Source organism: Chiloscyllium punctatum, chromosome 11, assembly GCF_047496795.1.
Source record: "Chiloscyllium punctatum isolate Juve2018m chromosome 11, sChiPun1.3, whole genome shotgun sequence".
Classification (NCBI taxonomy): domain Eukaryota; kingdom Metazoa; phylum Chordata; class Chondrichthyes; order Orectolobiformes; family Hemiscylliidae; genus Chiloscyllium; species Chiloscyllium punctatum.
In genome coordinates, this window is record NC_092749.1 from 114177349 (window position 1) to 114198072 (window position 20724).

Sequence of the window (20724 nt, forward strand, 5' to 3'; positions counted from 1 at the left end):
CCAGCAACCCTTGCTTTTTTTGCACTTTGCCAATGAGCCCCCTCCTCAAACCTGATGCTTCTGATCAAGCTTTCCGAATTGTTATGGTGCAGGAAGTCAGTCTTCACAGTGCATGACAAGTAATTTCCCAAATATTCAAACAAGTGAGGGGACAGAGCTGAGTGTGGTGACCATCAACAAGGAAAAGGTGCAAGAGAAGCTGAACGGCCTGAAGGTGGATAAACCACATGGACCAGATGGACTACACTCCAGAGTTTGAAGGGAGAGAGCTGAAGTGATAACAGAAGCATTACTGGTGATCTTTCAGAAATTGCTAGAATCAGAGGACTGGAAAATTACTAATGTGACACCCCTGTTTAAAAAAGGAGTAAGGTACAAGATAGAAAATTATAGACCGATCAGCCTAACCTCTGTTGTGTACAAAATCCTGGAATCCATGGTGAAGGATGAGATTTCTGAATAGTGTATGGTAAAATAGGGCAAAGTCAGCATAGTTTCATCAAGGGGAGATCATGCCTGACAAATCTGTTAGAATTCTTTGAGGAAGTAACAAACAGTTAGACCAAGGAGGGCGAATGGATGTTGTCTTCCTGGCCTAAAAGAAGGTCTTTGACATGGCGCCGCACAGGAGGTTGCTGAGTAAGATACGGGCCCATGGTGTTAGAGACAAGGTGCGAGCATGGATAGAGGCTTGGCTGTCTGGCAGAAAGCAGAGAGTGGGTATAAAAGGGTCCTTTCTCAGGATGGCAGCTGGTGACAAGTGGTGTTCCACAAGGCTCAGTGTTGGGACCACAACATTCCACTTTACACATTAACGATCTGAATAAATGAACTGGGGACATTCTGGCTACGTTTGCAGACAAAACAAAGATAGTTAGAGAGACAGGTAGCATTGAGGCGGCGGGGAGGCTGCAGAAGGATTTGGACAGGTTGGGAGAATGGGCAAAGAAGTGGCAGATGGAAGACAACATGGGAAGCGTGAGGTCATGCACTTTGGTAGGAAGAATCAAGGCATGGACTGTTTTCTAAATGGAGAGAAAATTCAGAAATCTGTAGTGCAGAGACACTTGGGAGTTCTAGTCCAGGATTCTCTCAAGGTAAACTTGCAGGTTGAGTCAGTAGTTCCAAAGGCAAACGCAATGATGGCATTTATTTTGAGAGGACTTGAATATAAAAGCAGCATGTTCTTCTGAGGCTCCATAATGCTCTAGTCAGACCACACTTAGAGAACTGTGCACAGCTTTGGGCCCGATATCTCAGGAAGGATGTACTGGCCCTGGAGCAGATTCAGAGGAGGCTCACAAGAATGGTCCCAGGAATGAACAATTTAACATAGGAGGAATGTTTGAGGACTCAATTTATACTTGGAGTTTAGAAGGACGAGGGGGGAATAAAATTGAAACATATGAATACTGAATGGCCTGGACAGAGTGGATGTTGGGAAGATGTTTCCATTGGTAGGAGAGACTAGGACCTGAGGGCACAGCCTCAGAGTAAAGGGAAGACCTTTATGAACGGCGATGAGGATAAACTTCTTCATCCAGAGAGTGGGGAATCAGTGGAATTCACTGCCACAGAAGGCTGTGGGGGCCAGGTCACTGAGTATATTTAAGACACAGATAGATAGGTCCCCTTAGTTGGCAAGAGGATCAAGGGTTACAGAGAGAAAGCAGGAGAATGGGATTGAGAAATTTATCTGCCGTGACTGAATAGCAGAGCAACCTCGATGGGTTGAATGGCCTAATTTCTGATGCCATATCAATTCAGGTCATCTATGACCCACTGTCAATCTCCTGCCTTTTCCCAAAGCCCTGCACTCCATTACTATCAAAACTACCAGCCAACGCCCACAAATACTCAACCGAACCAGCTCTCCACCACATTCCCAGCGGTGTATTTCAAATCCTAACGACTCAGAATGGTTGTTTCTCATTCCCCTTGTTTCATTGCACTTCCCTTGAATTGTTCTTACCCCAGGACAAACAAACTCCTCTAACCTTCAACCACTGCTAACTGTTGCATCATAGTTCTGCTAGTCATTCCATGATCACCTCTGACATGGAGATGTGTAAATTGGTGCTGAATGGACAGCTGGAGGCAGAAATCAGACAAGTCAGGAACCATTGCTCTGTCCCATTTCCGAGAGTAGCTGTAAATTATATGCTGCTTCAACAGAGGCATCAAATAGACAGCCAGCTCCACTGTGCACTAACAAATACAGAACTCACCTTCACCAGGTGATCAGAGGAAAGTCAGGTTGACACACTTTACAGCAAGTCGCCAAGTAAAATAGATTTGACCTATTTTTTTTCCATGCTAAAGTTAACTCTGACCCAATTAAAACAATTCTTGCACAGTTTCATCTCAAATCTCATGTGTGGTGTCTGATCTGATTAAGTGAAGCCCTGGGATCACCACAACAACCTTCAACCCCTGAGGCAAAGAAATTGAAGAGGAGAGTACTTCTGCACATCCTCAAGCAGATGAACTAATGTTTGTTTGTAAGGGTGGATCTTTGTAATGAAAAAGCTGCCTGAATCTTTGCTGGAATGGAGTCCTGGTTAAAAACACGGTGTTGAATTACACAGTGACGTGCATTTGGCAGAAGTGAGCTCACCATCCAACAAGCAGCCAGGCAGTTCACTCCAGATTTGAGCTCCGGACCCGAAAGGATTTCCTAAATCTACCAGCTTCAGTCATTTTGAGATCTGAACCAGAATCCATGGCTTAGCAACAAGCTCGGGGAAGTATTACCAGTTTACAATTACATCAGAGAGTCACAGAGATGTACAGCACGGAAACACCCTTCGGTCCAACCCATCAATGCCGACCAGATATCCCAACCCAAGATAGTCCCACCTGCCAGCACCCGGCCCATATCCCTCCAAACCCTTCCTATTCATATACCCATCCAAATGCCTCTTCAATGTTGCAATTGTACCAGACTCTTCCATTTCCTCTGGCAGCTCATTCCATACACGTACCACCCTCTGTGAATCATCTTGCAAGACTGAATGCCCCATCCTACTCTAATCTCCTCAGTCCTCAGTGACACAGTTTCATGGTCTGCCTTCTCGCACGTTGAAAGGCTCAAGTCTTTATGCTTCAGTCACTGGAAATGAACATGGTACTCACAAACTAAGGATTTGATCAGACCATTGGACAGCCCACACTCATTTCCCCTTATCTGTCATCGGAGATAATTCTACATCCTTCAAAACAGAAATCGGAAAAGTTCAACAGGTCTGGCAGCATCAGTGAAGAGAAATCAAAGTTAATGTTTGAGTCCTCAGATCCCTAGTTTTAAGGGTCACGGGACCCAAAATGTTAACTGATTTCTCTTCACAGATGTTGACAGACCTGCTGAACTTTTCCAGCCACTTCTGTTTTGGCTGAGAGGGGAAAGTAAGAAAAGAAACCTACAGGGCAACACTTTCACACAGAGGGTGGTGTGTGTATGGAATGAGCTGCCAGAGGATGTAGTGGAGGCTGGTACAATTGCAACATGTCAGAGGCATTTGGATGGGTATATGAATAGGAAGGGTTTGGAGGGATATGGGCCGGGTGCTGGCAGGTGGGACTAGGTTGGGTTGGGATATCTGGTTGGCATGGACGGGTTGGACTGAAAGGTCTGCTTCCGTGTTGTACATCTCTATGACTATGTGCACTTCTTTCAATTTTTACATAGTTTTACATCCTCTTGACTTCACTTCAGTGACTTAACTACCCAAGCAGTTATTTTACGAAAGCCTGCAGATATGCTGCATTTCCCCGAACTACCCAAACACTATAGAAATGGTAATGCTCCTCATATTTCTCTCCTATTCAGATCGTCTTAACCTTGCCTGCAATCCATTCCATTTGTTACTCAAGTCAACACAAAGTATTTAAGTGGATCTGTCTGCAACTCCTCAGATTCAACTATGACTCCCTCATACAATCTACTATTTGACAATTCGGTCAGTGAGCTCAGTGCTCCAGCTGACTGAACCAATGGTAATGCTTCGTCCCCACTCCTCGGCTTTTTCTTTAGAGGCCTCCAAAGTTCCTCATCCTCATGAACCCACTCAACTTCCTTTTCAAGTTATTCATAGAATCAGCTTCCACTTCTTCAGATTGTGACAGTTCTGCAGAAACAGTCATCTTGTGGTGATTTTTAAATTTAAAGAGAAGAATTGCAGTTGTACATCACATTCCACAACTGAGACTGTTTCTCCCCCAATTCATTAAAAAGCAGGAAATGTGCCTATCCCTTTATCTCATTGCAGTTGGTGAGAGCTTGCTGTGTACAATGACTGGATAATTTGGTTTTCGTTGATGCTGTTTGAGGGACAGTTTCTACAGGATACCCTGTTCTTCTTGAATTAAGACTGGGATTGTCGTGTAGTTAATGGGTCTATTCACTAGAGGGAATCATGTTCTCACTCCGATCTTTCAATCTTCCAAACTGAGGTCACCTTTCCACCTTGTCTGTTCTGGAGAGATCAGAGCAGACCTTTCCAGCCTCTTGTCCCCAGGAAGATCTAGTAAGCCTTTTCAGGCCTTTCCTCCTTTGTTTTGTACTATGTATAAATATGATCAAATGGCATTCAACACTCAGGATGTTAATAAAAGGTGAAGCTGATGTTGCCTCTATCCTCCAGACTATTAGCAATATGCTGACCAGGAAAACAAATAAAAACAGCGATATATTCATTAAAATATCAAAGACATAAGCACCGCAAACATAAACTATGGACATGTACACACCAGTAACTACACTAAGGAGAAGACAGGGTCCTTCAGGAAGTAGACTTGCTGAACTTTATTCAAAACTGACCAGATGTTCAAGAAAGGTCACCTGCAGGGCTATCAAAAGGGTCTATGTTCCACCAGAAATCTGAAGTTGCAACCAAAATTTCCTAAGATTTTGTTCAATTTCATTAAACATGAACTTGTCTTTTACAGAATGGCCTTGTTTTGTATTTTACAGTTGGATGATGATGATTCAATTTGGAAATCTCCAGGAACTTTGTTAATTGTATCCAGGAGTTGGGGGAAGGTGGCCCTGAGCCTTTCCTTCAAAATGAACACAATTTATCGTCCTGACTACAGATTACAAAACTACAAGTTGCAGGTCCGTGATTAAGGAGGCTGCATTGCAGTTGACACTGGAGATTCAAATGCTTAAACAGCGTGTGACAACCTTGCACAGCAGAAGGGTCAACATTTGGTTACCATGACTCCCCCATAATGATGAGATGCCTCTTCCTGATGAGTTCGGATTGTTAGTGAACACTGGATCAAGCTGCAGAATGCAGTGCAGATCTAAAATTCAGTAAACACACATTTCACCCTTGTGGGTAAAACCAACTTAACGACACTCCTGTCTCAATAGAAGTAGCAACTTGAATTTCTGTGAAATAGAACGTTTTAAAACTAAAAATGAACATGTAAAGTTAAACCATTTCTTCATGTTCTCAACAATGAACTTGCAATCACTTCTGATAACCCAGGCTAAACATCCCCTCCAATCATTGCTAAGCTGCCTGCCCTACTTCCTACACCCCATGTCCTTGGCATTTAGAGTTGAGCAAGAAGAAATGCTTCCTCTAAACTTCAAGGTGACCCCTTCAGCCTCTTTCTGGTGCTTGGATTCTAAGATTGCTACCCTTTAAAGTTTATGACTTCTATGATGCTTTTGTTATTTCTGATTAAGTGCTTTCCATTTATTTTATGAAAATTTTTCATAATCATGAATAAATGACCCAGCAAAATTAACAGTGATATTTCATAATTATTTTCCATTTTTAACTCGAAGACAATTTTTTAATTTCTGAGATCAGGCAGACCGTAATGTTTTTACTTCATATACTCTAGGGGACGTTGATAATTGCCTTCCAGTGTTAAGATAAAGAGTAAGTTGTATCACAGACGAGACTGATACAATGGGAAGGTGTTGCAGATCACGGTCAGAGTGTAGCAATGCATTAGCTATGGAAAACTGCAGCCATGCAACTTTCACAAAGAGATCTGCTCTCAAATTGCTGTAGACAAGATTCATCTGATCAATGTTATTGTAATGTTCGATAGTTGAGTCCGTCAAGCCTTAAGCTGTGTTTTACATGGCATTGTAGTTTAACTTCAGCATTTTTCCAAACTCCAATCAGGTATACGTACCTTGAGCGTACAATGTGAGTACAGCTTGAATAGCAATGTAGACTCCACTAAACTGGTAGGTTTCAAACATCACCTGAAACAAACAAAGTTATAATTTAGTCAACCCTGTCTTTATCATTTTATCCTCATTCATTTTCCAATCAATTAACAAACACACTCACACCTAGCTCCGCTCAATCTCCCCTGAACATTAAGCATTCCTAAACTGATTGCAACCTTTCAAGGTTGATAACTGGAAATTTACATTGGTTCTTGCTTCAAAAATGGGCTGAAGAGCAGAAACAAGCCAGTCCTCTTGCTTTCCCTCTTGACCCCAGTTCTTGCTTCGGATTACTTTTCCTGTCCTACAAGATTGAGCTGCATGTCCCTGAACGCTGATCAGCATTGAAGCTTACAGGAAATGAGCCGAACAGCTTTCCTCCTGGTGATCATCCAATCAAACATAACTCAAACTATTACAAGGGAAGAGTTTGATGTTCCAATTCAGAATGTAAGTCATTAATAAGTTGTGCCATGACTTAAATGGTTAAAGCGCCTGTCTAGTAAACAGGAGATCCTAGGTTTAAATCTCAGTGGTGTCTGCTTGCTGTGTCACAAGTTCGCTGTTGCATCGCTGGTCAAGCAACTCACTGTTCTATGGGCAGCACGGTGGCTAGCACTGCTGCCTCACAGCACCAGAGACCTGGGTTCAATTCCAGCCTTGGGTGACTGTCTGTGTGGAGTTTGCACATTCTCCCCGTGTCTGTGTGGGTTTCCTCCGGGTGCTCCGGATTCCTACCACAATCCAAAGATGTGCAGGTCAGGTGAATTGGCCATGCTAAATTGCCCATAGTGTTAGGTAAGGGGTAAATGTAGGGGTATGGGTGGGTTGCGCTTCGGCGGGTCAGTATGGACTTGTTGGGCCAAAGGGCCTGTTTCCACACTAAGTAATCTAACCTAAAAAACAATGTACATTCAGACCAGTATTCTGAATATATCCAATTAACCTGGTCCCAACCCATCATCACAGTTTTCCTGTCAAGTGATCAGAGCCAGAAAGCGATTGTGTATCCAGGACATTGCTGTAACGGGTGAGATGCAGAGTTTTCGGAGGTTGGTATGTTGGGTCTTGCATTTTTCTATGCTCTCATTTGAAAAATAGACCAACTGACAAGTCTAACACATGACAGGACTTGTTCTCACTTGTTAAAAAATGAGTAATGTTGGCTTTCTGCATTCTTCATTCTGCAGTGGATGCAATGGTTCTTAGTGAAGTACACTCTGTGCTCTGGGACTAATGGATAACCATTACAATGAGCAACTGCTCGGAAAGCTTCTTTCTGCCATCTTTCCTGTACCTGACCTCCATGGGACTCGAGCAATGCAGTTGACTCTTAGTTACCCTCTTAAAGACACTCAGCTCAAGGGCAGTTACCTGCCTCAGGTATATCCATCCCACGAATATATAAAAAATTACATGAGGGCTAAAATGTTTGTATTACACATCCAACTCTTTCCTCAATCCTGACATGCAGGCGAGAACACACATCTTGGAACAGGGCATGCTGAATGCCCACACATTCTCAGAATGTAACTTCACCTCAACAGGAACAGAATTAACAACCCTTCAGGATTGGGCAGGACTCTCTGGGAGTGAGAGGTCTCTAAGGGCATGCTATAAGTAACACCACGGGTAGGGGGAAAAATAACTAGAATCTTAAAAGTGACTTTTTCTTTGAAGAATCAATTGATCAGCTGCAAATATTCCAAACCCTGGGGCAAGGGAGATATGACTGCTCCACTAACGGTGAAAATTAATCCAATGGATTATTTCCAATGGTTGTGCGATAGATCAGAGAAGGAAATGTCGGGGTGTGGGTGGCTGGAAACAGGTCAAGTGAATGCCAGGAACCTAGAATTAGCAACAGTTTTTCATGTCCAGCAAGGAGACAAAAGTGAATTCTGCTTTTACTGAAAGCTTGTGTTACATTGCACAGAATACACAACTGGAACACTGGGCCCATTCCAGTTATTGGTGGCGTCAGAGATGTACAGCACAGAAACAGACCCTTTCGTCCAACTCATCCAGGCTGACCAGATATCCTAAGTTAATCTAGTCCCATTTGCCAGCACTTGGCCAATATCCCTCAACCGTTCCTATTCATATACCCATCCAGATGCCTTTTAAATCTTCTAAGTGCATCAGCCTTCATCACTTCCTCTGGCACACCACCCTTTGCATGAAGTTGTCCCTTTTAAGTCTTTCCCCAGTCAGCCAAAACCTATGACCTCTACTTTTGGACTCCCCTACGCCAGGGAATAGACCTTGTTCACTTACCCTAACCATGGCCCTCATGATTTTATAAACCCCTCAACCTGTGATGTTGCAGGAAAAATACCCCAACCCATTCAGCCTCTCCCTGCAGTTCAAACCCTCTAAACATGACAACATCCTTTTAGATTTTTTTTTCTGCATCTTCCAAGATTCACAACATCGTTGCTATAGCACAGAGACCAGAAACGAGTGCAGAATTTCAGAAGTGGCCTGACCAATGTCCTATATTGCACAACATGACCTCCCAACTCCAACAGTTAATGCATTGGCCAATAAAGGGAAGCATATGAAATATGATGGTACTTGGAAATGTCCAGAGTTAAGTGACCACATTTAAGTGATTCACTCATTGTGCAGCATCTTACATAGCAAATCACACAAAAATGTAATGACTAGTGCAATAATTGACAGATGAGAATGTGTCTCAGACATAAGCAGGCAGGGAAAAAACTCCAAGTTTTATGAAACAAGATGTTCAGCTGAGCATGACTCAGATCAGTAAAGAACTTAGAGTTAACAATAGGATGCTGGAGGCAAGGGCAATCGGTTAACAAGGTGGAAAAGCAGTCATTATGTAGAGCCATTTAACAATATTAGAAGCATTCAGGATGTAAGGTCAGCAAACAAGAGGCAAAGTATTCATTGTATGAATCCAGTCAATAAGGTTAAGAACATTCATTGTATAACAGTAAAGGGCTTGGTCACTGCTATTCATACTCGTTGATGGTAATGATCACCCAATCAACATATTGGTTGTCTTATCCAGATGCTCCATCCTGTAAAATAACCATTTAGTTTATTGAGAAACTCCTGTTCCAGAGAAGACCATGAACTCATGTCTCTGCGCACATGGGCAATCGTTCTTTCCCTCCAGGGCCTGGAATAAAGGTATTGGAGGTAAAACTATACCATCACTCTGAGCGTTATGCTTTGACTTGGTGGGGGGGGTGAGAAGGGGGAAAGAGAAGACAGAGAAAGAACGGGACAAAGGTACTATGACTGGAATGAGCAGGAAATTAATCTCCAGACCAAGCAGAAACTGCACAGGACTATTACCATCATTCATAAATGTTACTGCCAGTCACATCAGACAGCCTGACCTGGTCGCCTATCAATACTGAAGATTTATCAAAGGATCATGAACTATTTATCAATGAGAGCACCCCAAGGTGGCCAAACCACAGCTAAACAGACCCAGCTGATACAGGGGTACAAGGATTAGAGATTGTCAACTGACAGGAATAACCTATTACTATCACAGAAGAGCCTAGCTATAAGCTCCAATAGGGAGAGGGGAGATGGGGTTGGCGGAAGACAAGAAAGTGCTCAAGCGAAGCCTAAAGCAGTCACATATCACCATCAACAGCAGGAAGCAGCTTGGAGTTGAATGCATGAGCTGGTTAGCAATAATACATTGGAGTGGCAGGCAGTACAAGTCCCCCGTGCGTGGATCTCCTGAAGCAATGACAAAAATAGCAACATGAACAGCAGCACTCCATTCAGACAATGCACTCCTACAATTCTGATCTTTTGCTTAAGCCAATTCTACCACTGATAGCCATGCCTTCAGTTGCCTGGAACTGAAATGCTGACAATCCCTCCCAAAACTTCACTACCTTTTTTCAATACACTTAAGAGTCAGATGTACAGCACGGAAACAGACCCTTCGATCCAACCCGTCCATGCTGATGACATATCCCAACTCAATCTCGTCCCATTTTCCAGCACGCAGCCGGTATCCTTCCACACCCTTCCTATTCATATACCCATCCAACTGCCTCTTAAATGTTGGAATTGTACCAGTCTCCACCACTTCCTCATTCCTCACACGTACCACACTGTGAACAAGGTGCCCTTTGGGTCCCTTTTATATCTTTCCCCTCTCACACTAAACCTGTGCCCTCTAGTTCTGGACTCCCCAACCCCAGGGAAAAGGGCTTGTCGATATACACTATCCATGCACCTATTATTTTCTAAATCTCGAAGGTCACCCCTCAGCCTCCAGGGAAAACATCCTTGGACATCTTTTCTGAACTCTTTCAAGTTTCACAACATCCTTCCAATAGGAAGACTAGAATTGCATGCAGTATTCCAACAGTGGCCTAACCAATGTCCTGTACAGCTGCAACATGATCAAGGGTTACAGGGAAAAGGGGATCAAGGGTTACGGGGAAAAGGCAGGAAATTGGGGTTTAGAAGGAGATCACCCATGATCAAATGGCAAAGCAGATTTGATTGGCTAATTCTGCTCCTGTGTCTTATGATCTTTATATTCACATAGTCACCATTAAGACATGGAACAAGAGGCCACCATTTGGCCATCAGTAATATTAGGGTTTTTACAACCATGATAAAATCACTTTCACCATTGAGATTTGGTGAAACAGACAGAAGTATGGCTGCTCAACTTTCTCATTGCTTACAGAAGGGAGGAAAGTAAGTATGAAGTGTAAGTGAAGGAGGGTACTGACATTAATTGTTTAGACAAGCATGACGCAAATGCACTACGTGGAAAAACATTAAATTGTTCATTTTGACAGGAAGAATAAAGGAGCATGTTCCATTAATGGTGAGAGATTAAACAGGAATCAGGATGCCCTCATTCATGATTTGCAAAACTTTAGCATGCAGGTATAGCGAGTAATTAAGAAAGCTGATAGAACATCATCTTCCACAAGAGGAAGTTAATACAAACAAATCTAGGTTATGTTTCAGTTACACAGGACATCAGTGAAACGAGATCTGGAGTACTGCACACAGTACTGGCCATCTCAAGTAATGATACATTGGAAGCAACTGAGATGAGGTTTAGTAAACTATTATCTGGAGGTATCCCCATAACCCATGATCCCCTTACTAATCATGAACCTGTCCGTTTTAAATATATTCAATGACTTGACCTCAAGAGCCCTCTGCAGCAAGGAGCCCCACAAGGAGATTGAACAGTTGATATCAGTTTCATTAACAGCTTCAACTCTGACCTCAAGGTTCATCTGGACCATCTTTGACATCTGCCTCCCCTTCCTGGACCTCATCAGCAACTGACTTAATGTGGACGTTGACTTCAAACCCACCAACTCCCACAACTACCTGAACTACACCTCTCCCCATCTCTCTCCTCTCCCCACCCCACCCCACCTTGAAAACACAATCCCTTATTCCCAATTCCTCCACCACATCTATGCCCAGCAGGAGCAATTCCACCAGTGAACATCCCTGGTGGCCTCCTTCAAAGACCACAATTTCCCTTCCCACATGATCAATGATGCCCTCCAATACATTACCTCCACTTCCTGCACCTCCACCCTTGAACCCCACCCCTCCAATTGCAACAAGGACAGAACCCCACCCTGGTCCTTACCTTCCACTCCACCAACCTCCAGATACATCACATCATCCACCACCATTTCTGCCACCTACAAACAGACCACACTACCAGGATATATTTCCCTCTCTACTCCTATCTGCATTCTGCAGAGACCACTCCCTATGTGACTCCCTTGTTAGATCCACTCCCTCCATCCCTGGCACCTTCCCTTGCCACTGCAAGTAGTGTAAAAGATGTGGATTGCTATTTTATCAAAGTGGAAGTTCTTATCCCATAGTCAAGTCATCACTATTCTTTAGTATGAAAGCTCTTCTTGATGCACAAGTTAAACATTGATAAAACAATTGCAATCATTTGCCCAAATACAGAGACCAGACTAAAAGCTCAGTACCACTTTGCTCAATACTCATGCAAATTGCAAAGATTGACAGCATCTGAACCTACTTTAATGTGCTGCTACAGACTGAGGAATTTACAAGTCAGACATCTGGTCTGAAGAGAGATGCTGATTTTATTTTGGGGTGGGAGCGAACAGAGGCAGAAAATTATCCCAAGGGTTTAAAACTGATTCCCCCATTGATAAATGAAGGGCTTTTGCCCAAATCGTCGACACTCCTGCTCTTCAGATGTTGCCTGACCTTCTGTGCTTTTCCAACACCACACTCTTGGACTCTGATCTCCAGCATCTGCAGTCCTCACTTTCACCTCATACCATTCACTCCCAAGTTGAATACACTTCTCAAGTGTACTGACAAACTTTCCATTCAGGTAATCTTTGGAAAAGGATTTCCATTGCAGCATCTGCAACTGTTTCTATCAAAAATGCTCTTTCCTGCAGCTTTCAGAGTCTAGGAGTAGGTATCAATGTCCACAGTTTGAAGAGTCTGACGGGGCTTCTGAGCTAGCAAGCAGCTCAAGGAGACTCCATGCTAACCTGATGACTGTGACACAATTCAACACATACCGGGCGTGGTTCTGTCACACCTATTGAAACCCCTCATTAGTTTGAACCAACCAAACAGGCAAAGTCTTGTATTGGATCCTGGTCCAGGTGGCATTGCTGCTTTGGAGCTGCCAGGCCTATTTGGGATGAGGTCCCACAGTCTGGGAATACTGATACGACAGTTTTGTAGCAACAAAAACATTAAATATAAAACAGAAGAGAATTACTCTTATGAAATGAGATTACATGGGAAAAGCACCAAAGATGCAATACTCAATACATAATACAGTGGTCTAAAGGTTAAGGCATGGAACATATAAAACGTGGACAGACTACAAAGTAAACATAGACCAAATTTCAAAGCATTGTAACTTACTTGAGCTTTGACAAATAATGTTTGCCATGACATGACCAATAGCATTCCCAGAATTTGAGTGATAGCACCCAGCAGAATAAAAGAGTTGTTACACTCCAGATTTGCTCAGATAATGGGCAGACTCCTGAAGCAATTGTCTACACAGAAACGGTCACATAATTCTCCACATCAACACATGCTCAATTGGCATTTACAGAAACTCAGAAGAGGTCAACGAGTAGAGAATGCACTAACCAATAACCTGAATCTGCAAAGAAATCCAGATTCTTTACACAAACAATTCATCAATTGCCAGTAAATGAGCATTTCCACTGGAACACAGTTCTAAAATTCTTTCAACTCATTCAGATTCCCAAATTCAAGTGGCATGCACTGTGGGTTTTCCAGCTTGGCCACTTTTTCCACCACCCCACAGCTAGGTCCTAAATTCTGAACATTTTCCTTTTCAAACATCAGCACACAGTCAGAGCTTGGGATAAGGTTAGCCTATCTCAATGGAGCTAAACATTTGATTCCAATGGTTTAAGTATTAAAATTATTTTGTGCAATGACTGCAAACCCAGCTACAAAACCTGACCTTCCAGTGCACCTCAAAGGGATGGTAATTGGTTGATCTAGAAAATAATTAAATTAGTTACATTGAGCCAGGAGTTCCCATATTAGACAAGATCATGATTGATTGGAGAGCCACAAGAGAAGCAGAAGGAGAAGAACAGCCTCTCAACTCAGTCAACAGTCTTTCCATCTTCCTGAAGTCAGTCCCCAAAACATAAAAAGTTTTCTCAAACATTCTTACCTCAATGATCTTTTCCCTATTCTTTGTGGGGTTCATTGGTGGTTCAGTTAGAAGAATCTTGCAATTCTTGGAATCGACATCTAACTTCTCTGGGCCAAAAGTGTAATCCCACAGATGTTTCATGTCATCCCAGTTTCGAACAATGCCATTTTCCATAGGATAGTTAACCTCTAACATAGAACGTAATTCACTGGCTTCATCACCCACCATCAGATCCTGCAAAGGGAAAAATTCAAAAGAAAGTGAAACAGCTAAATGAGACGCGGATTAACATTGGTCAACAGTGGCAGGTGTATCAAGTCCAACCTCAAAAAAAATTACTCAAATCTCAAAACAAGGAAAACAACCGGGATATTCTGAAAACAGGAATTAGTGTAAAACTCTGCACTGGGCAAGTTATTGGTTGAATTAATTTGTTTAGACAAGTGTTTATGACCATAATTTTCTCTCAAAACTAGAAACCAAGAAACTTCTACAATCTTTGGAGGTGATGCAGGATTAATTTGCAAGGGCAGAGGCTTGGAGAGTTTCGCTCAGGACAAGGTGAGTAGTGACTATTCAAAGAGAGAGGGGTGCATAAGGGAGATCTATCTGAAGGACATGCACAGGAGAAAATTGAGCCATGGGTAGGAAGTGATGGAAGATAATGACACAGCACGACTCTGGGTCATGATGCAGATCATGGGAGATGATGATAGGGTGTCAGAGTATACGATGGAAGGGAGAACTTCAGAAAATTCATCAGTTAAGAGGGCCACCAATGAATAAACCACCATTGAAATTGTGAAACAAATCAAAATCTCCAAAAGTATTGATCAAAAGGCACACTGGGTCAAAATGCTCTTGTAGGATACCAGAGTTCTGTTCATACCAAGCTAAGAGATATGAAGCCATTTTAAATTAAGAATTGTATTTTAACCAACAGTTTATATTCTGAGTGATATCCATTGATGTTTATCTTCAAACTGAAAAGCAATAGAAAGAGAGATAGGGGAGACATTTTCATTGAGGAAAAAATGCCTATGCAAGCAGACTAACAGCCAAAGCCAAGTTGATATTCTGATCATTGTTTGACTGTAACAAATAGGAGAATTGTCTCTTCATATCCCCAAGTAAGGAGAGAGATGTGAGAATCAGGCCAATCATCCCAGTGCCCCACTGATTAAAATGACATCTATACACAACTTCACTGGCTTGGGATGACTTGTACAATACTGTAGTGGAACATCTAGTTTAGAGGTTTCTGCAAGTTAGGACAAGTAATTCTGGTATCAAGTACCTTTGCCTAAGAAAAAGAATACAGGCAGATGGCAATGGGTGGGTGTGTATTTGCACATGTGCACGCACATTATGGGGTATATTTTGCATTCAAAGTATTACATTCTAAACAATCAAGATCCTTCAGGTCTGGGTGAATGGTATGGGGTCAGGTGCTGCATGGATATTAAGAAAACAAAAGACTGATTACATGCAAGCCTATTATTCAGCAGAGCTATCCCACAACAGATGATGTCAGACCAAAACAAGATTTTAAGCAATTTTCCTTCTTTTCAAAGAATCAATCATTTCTGGCATTTACATTCAGGTCAGACAAATATATTTGACAATCTACACAGCAGACTTATTGCACTGTGTGCCTGAATACTTACTCAAGGCAGTTTGAGAATGCCTGTATACTAAGATCTGTGTGTAAGCATCGTACAAGCAGCATAAATTACTAACTACTCATGTTTGGATAGTTCACATGTTAGATGCCCAAATACTGACTAGTTCCAAGTAGAAATCACTTCAATCGCCACAGAACAAGCACACAAACCTAGTCAGATTTCAACCTGGATCCTGATAAAATTGATGAACTAAAGCATTCATCAAATTTTGAAGCAATCCATTTAGTACATGCAGTCAGTGTTAGGCAGACATACATTCAGTTTTGGAAATTGATGTGAGGAGCTGTCCAATAAGCAATAGCAGTAGACACCTCCCTAGTGCAAGACTTAAATTGCACACATGTTTCAGAGACTTTGGACAAAATAAGACACACACCTGCTTGCCAGTCCACAATCTGCATTTACACAGGAATGCATCAACTGCTTCACTCGAGCAATCAACATTCCATTGTCACTGAAGGAATGGAAAAAGTACTTGTATCTAGCAGGATAATGTTAATTTTAAGCCCCAACCAAACAAACGCTAGTACCTATGCACAGAAAAATATGGATAAGTATAGTTCAAATACATGCTTCAAAGCAAAATAAAGGAATCGTGGCAAAATCATGCTGCAAGGTGAAACACTGAAAACCCCAATAGGTTTCTTGGAAAGTTTAAACAGATTTCACAAAGTTGTTCAGAAGCCTGATCAAATTTAATGTTTTTACAATCAGCATGAAATTGTGGTGGGTTTAAGCATTCTTGTCACAAGACAAAGATTTGTTCTGCAGATGTTTATCAATCACCCACCATTTTCATCATAGGATCAACATGTTCCATTAGCAATGCTTTTCTTGGGTTTCATTCTGGCCATTGGCAGAAGTATACAACCATAACTCAAATGAACAAGTCGTCCTGTTCTTCAAAATTGTTTAGATAAGGTCCTTAATCTCCATCAGATAAATGTCATGGAACTATGATAGGTTTGGAGGCACCAAGCTAAGTCTCCCATTTTGAGAATGTTATTACATCAATGTACCGACATGATACCAGCACCCACTGACCTTGCAATGATTACCTACTCTTGATAAAGCCTAGCTGCAAATGCAATTCAAGTGACTTGTACAAATGCTCAAGGCCTTTGAATGCAGTTAGACAGGTGATTAAGACTGTTCAACTCTCAAACGTTTCACTCTCAAAGCTCTAACTACACCACTGAACTCTCACTGCAACATTCCATGGTTCAGTGACAATTCAAACAGCCTAATTCCAAACACTTCCCCAAGCCCTTCAGCATACAGGGGTGGCAGGAATACAATTGCAGTGCATGACTTATCCTTGATGTTTCCAACCAATTTTATCAGCTCTACCCAACTGCTATCCCCAAATGACCTGGGAAAGGTGAGAAATATGCTGCATCGCCCTGTGGCCTAAGTCAGGTGCAATACACCAGCCACCCCCCAACATGCCGCAATGCAAAACCCATCTCATCCGTGCTTTAAGTTTGAATTGAACAGACTTTTCAGCATAACAGAGAGCAGCTGTTTTAAGGAAAAAAAAATTGCAAAATGTTAACAAAAATAAATTTTAACGCAGAGGTTGGATGTTTGGATTGCAATACCAAAATAAAATGAAATGAAAAGATGGAACACACCACACTCCAACAACTTACTTACCATCTTTTTGTTATTCTACTTCAACAGGTGAAGAAAGAAGAGAAAGAGAGAGAGAAGGTAAAAACAAAGGTCAGAAAAGGTCCGAGTGAAAACATCACTCCAGGAACTTAAAAGATCCAAGTGCTTTCCAAAATTAAAAGAAGAAAATGACAGAACTTTGAGAAACCTCCCCATCAGGTGTCGAGTCGAGTGTTCAGCTCAAATATATAGGTCTGTTCAGCATCATAATTTTATCATTTTCTCAAAATATATTTAGAATTCTGCAAATGTATTTCAAAAACATTATTGCTGCAATAATACAAAAAATTTGCTTATCAAAGTTGTAGGATCAACACAATATACACTGTTTCCGCAATTCTCTGAATTCACATACAATATACTGTAAAGTGATGTGGAATTAATTATATTGTGTCTGTGTCCCCCACAGGAGGTGTTAATGACCTTGTTGGTATTCTAGGCCAAAAGCAGTGTGTGAATTACTGTCTCAGACATTTATTATGACATTTTCTACCAGTGGAAAGCAAGCATATTTCTCACATTGTATGCACCTTATGAACAAGCTTAGCTTATCAACTTTTTGACTCCAAGTGGAGCTTACAACATTTCTTGCTTGCAAACATATCCATCATGCAGGTATGTTACAGCTGCAGGCAGATTTCAAATCCTTCCTGAGTTAAGCAGTTGCTTGATTAAACTGAGGAAATCTTTCTGAAGAGGAGCAGGGAAGGAGCAATGTAAAAGAAACCTGTTCACTCCATCCAAACAGCAACACAAGTGAAAATTACCCTGCACTCATTAGGCAAATATATGAATTTGAAGTATTATTTAAATATTAATTTCCACCATCCATATTTGCAATGACTTAATAGGGAAGACCAAAAGGGCATATCACCTTAATTTGACTCTATAAACTTACATACTTAGAAAGTTTGCATATCTGTCCAGAACAATCACACAAGCTTTAATAATGTGTCATGTAAAAGATTGTCTACAGCTTTTGCAAGCATTTCTAAATGTGCTGCCTGGTTTACTATTAATACTGAAATGGTGTGTTTTTTGCTGTATTTTGTTATACAAAAGGAGTAATAAAAACATAACAGATCCAACAAGTACATCACCACACAGCAACTGGATGGGCAAAAGAAAATTCAGCCACATTCAGTTAGTAACAGCACAACTCTCCATAGTCTTACCTTGATCTCAATATTCCCAACTTTGGCAGTGGATCGGATAATGGGACGGCCCACCAATGCTGGAAAAATGTGCTCTGGAAAATTGGAGCCAGCATAGCCGCACTTCACAAACTAAACAAAACACAACAGAAAAAGGAAAAATCATGTCATTTCTTAAAGAAGGCATTTTGCAAGTCATTAACCAAACAGGGGGAGAAAATGAGTTGCTACAGATGGATAAAAATACATCTTGCACTGAAAGCAGAGAGCTCTGCTCAGCTGTTTTAATATAGTAATTTAAACATGTAGAAATTAATCACTTACTTTTCATGTTAAGAATATACACCACATTTGTTTCGAACCAACAAAGCTGCACATAGCAAGCATCAAGTACGTATTACATCTTTACCTGGAGAAATAACTCACTCCAAGTCATATTCTGAAAATTTTGGCAAATAATATCACCAAGGGAAAGACTGTCAAGCCGCATAAACCAATGTTTTTCATTCATTTATGGGACATTGATGTAAAAGCCTGGATTGGCCTTTGACTGTCATTGAAGAGATAGTGTCACCTCTGACTTGGACTGAGTGGCTTCAAAAGCCATTTCAGATGCAGCCAAGAATCTCACAGATGTCAAATTTGTTTATGTTTCATCATAAACTGGTTTTAATGAAACTGTGATCACTGATAATTGTGTTGATTTTAATAGAAGACATACCCTTTCCTCTCCTTTATTCTGTGAAACTTGCGAGGAGGAAGAAGCAATTATAGTCTTAAATCATGCAAACTACATAATTACTGAATGAAGAAACAAAACTCATACGTACTGGTGAAAACTCCGTTCTTACTTACCATGCCATATTATTCCATGAACTATAAATCAACCACATTGACCTTACTACTAAAAACAAGCATATTCAACAGTACGCGCCATGCAGTGGAAACACTCCACAAAAGCAATTGTGAAACAGAGCTATAGAAGGCAAACTGAGGGAGTGGTGACCAAAACCTTCTAAACATGACGTTTTAAAGTGTGTCTGAATGGAGAAAATAGGCACAAAGGGAATTCTTGGGATTGTCAACCTGTACAGCTGAAAGCTATGAAAACTGGAGCTGTGTGAAAGGCCAGAAAGCCAACAAATACAGAAGCACCTTTTTAAAAAGAGACAAAAGGGAGTAAACGTGATCAATTTACTGATGCTTGAGTTTCAACTACCCTCGGTTGTACTGCATTCCATTCATTACTAACCTTTCACCTGAAAAATTCTCTGCAACAGAAAAATGTGGAGGCTAAGTCCCTGAATATATTTCAGAAACCGTTCATAGTTTGCAGGAGTACAGAAGAGAGCAGGAGCATGGCACTGAGACGGAGAATCAATCATGATCATATTGAACAATACAGCACGCAGGATAGGCAGCATCTCTTGTTCTTATTTTCTACATTTTCATCGTGAAACAGAAATTGCTTCGAAACAGTTCAAAGCAGCACAAAGAGTAGAAAGACAAGACAATCTTAGATTTTAAACAGGTACAATAAAATAAAAAAAGTGTTCAAGTTAAGAGCCAGATCCTCTGCTCTGATTTCCAATCTGGGCCACTGAAACAAAGGAAAGTGGATTCCAAATGGGAGTCTACTTTCCAAAGGTCGACGTTTTAGGTGTAACACTTCTTCAGGGCTGGGGGAAGACGAGTTGTAGACAGAGGGAGCCTCCCCTTTATCTGCAGCTCCCCCCACACACACCCCCAGTTCTGAAGTGTTATACCTCAAACGTCAACTTTTGCACCTCCTGATGCTGCCTGGCCTGCTGTGTTCTTCCAGCTTCCTGCCTGGCTCCATTGGCTTCCAGCATCTGCAGGTTTAGTCTCTAACCAAGTCTACTTTCCAAAAGCACTCTAGTTTCAAGATTTGAGCATTTCAATTTGAAATCTGCTAATGTCACTTCAATAAAAGGAGAGATTACCAGGTCTAGAGATCCAGCAACTATTAGCTGATCACAGATAAAAGACAGTCATGTTTCTTGTTTAAGCTGTTTATTTGGAGGTCACTAGGTTGGCAGATAGAGAATTGCATCCACACATGCTGTCAGGGGTTGACCTCCAGGAAACATTTGATAAAGCTGTGCACCAGCAAATGCTCAAAGATCCAAGTTTGTGGGAACAGGAGGCAACCTCATGACATGGGCTGAGGTAGAGTTGGGGAAAAAGATCCCATTCTATTTCACGGAATTAGAAATGTGGCACAAACATGAACAGCAGCCTCTGCTTTGCATCATACATTAACATGGATCAAGCAATAAAGTTGTCGGAACA

At 41.5% G+C, this 20724-nt stretch overlaps 1 protein-coding gene across 1 annotated transcript in view; it reads right to left on the reverse strand.

Moving 5' to 3' along the window:
• Positions 1-20724, reverse strand: part of LOC140483352 (actin-related protein 2) — a 40312-nt gene that overhangs the window by 12625 nt on the left and 6963 nt on the right. Inside the window, exons 2-4 of the mRNA XM_072581551.1 lie at positions 18433-18543; positions 13917-14132; positions 6160-6232 (exon numbers count right to left, since the gene is read on the reverse strand). Coding sequence (XP_072437652.1) covers positions 6160-6232; positions 13917-14132; positions 18433-18543 — 400 coding nt within the window. The remainder of the gene's footprint in view (positions 1-6159; positions 6233-13916; positions 14133-18432; positions 18544-20724) is intronic.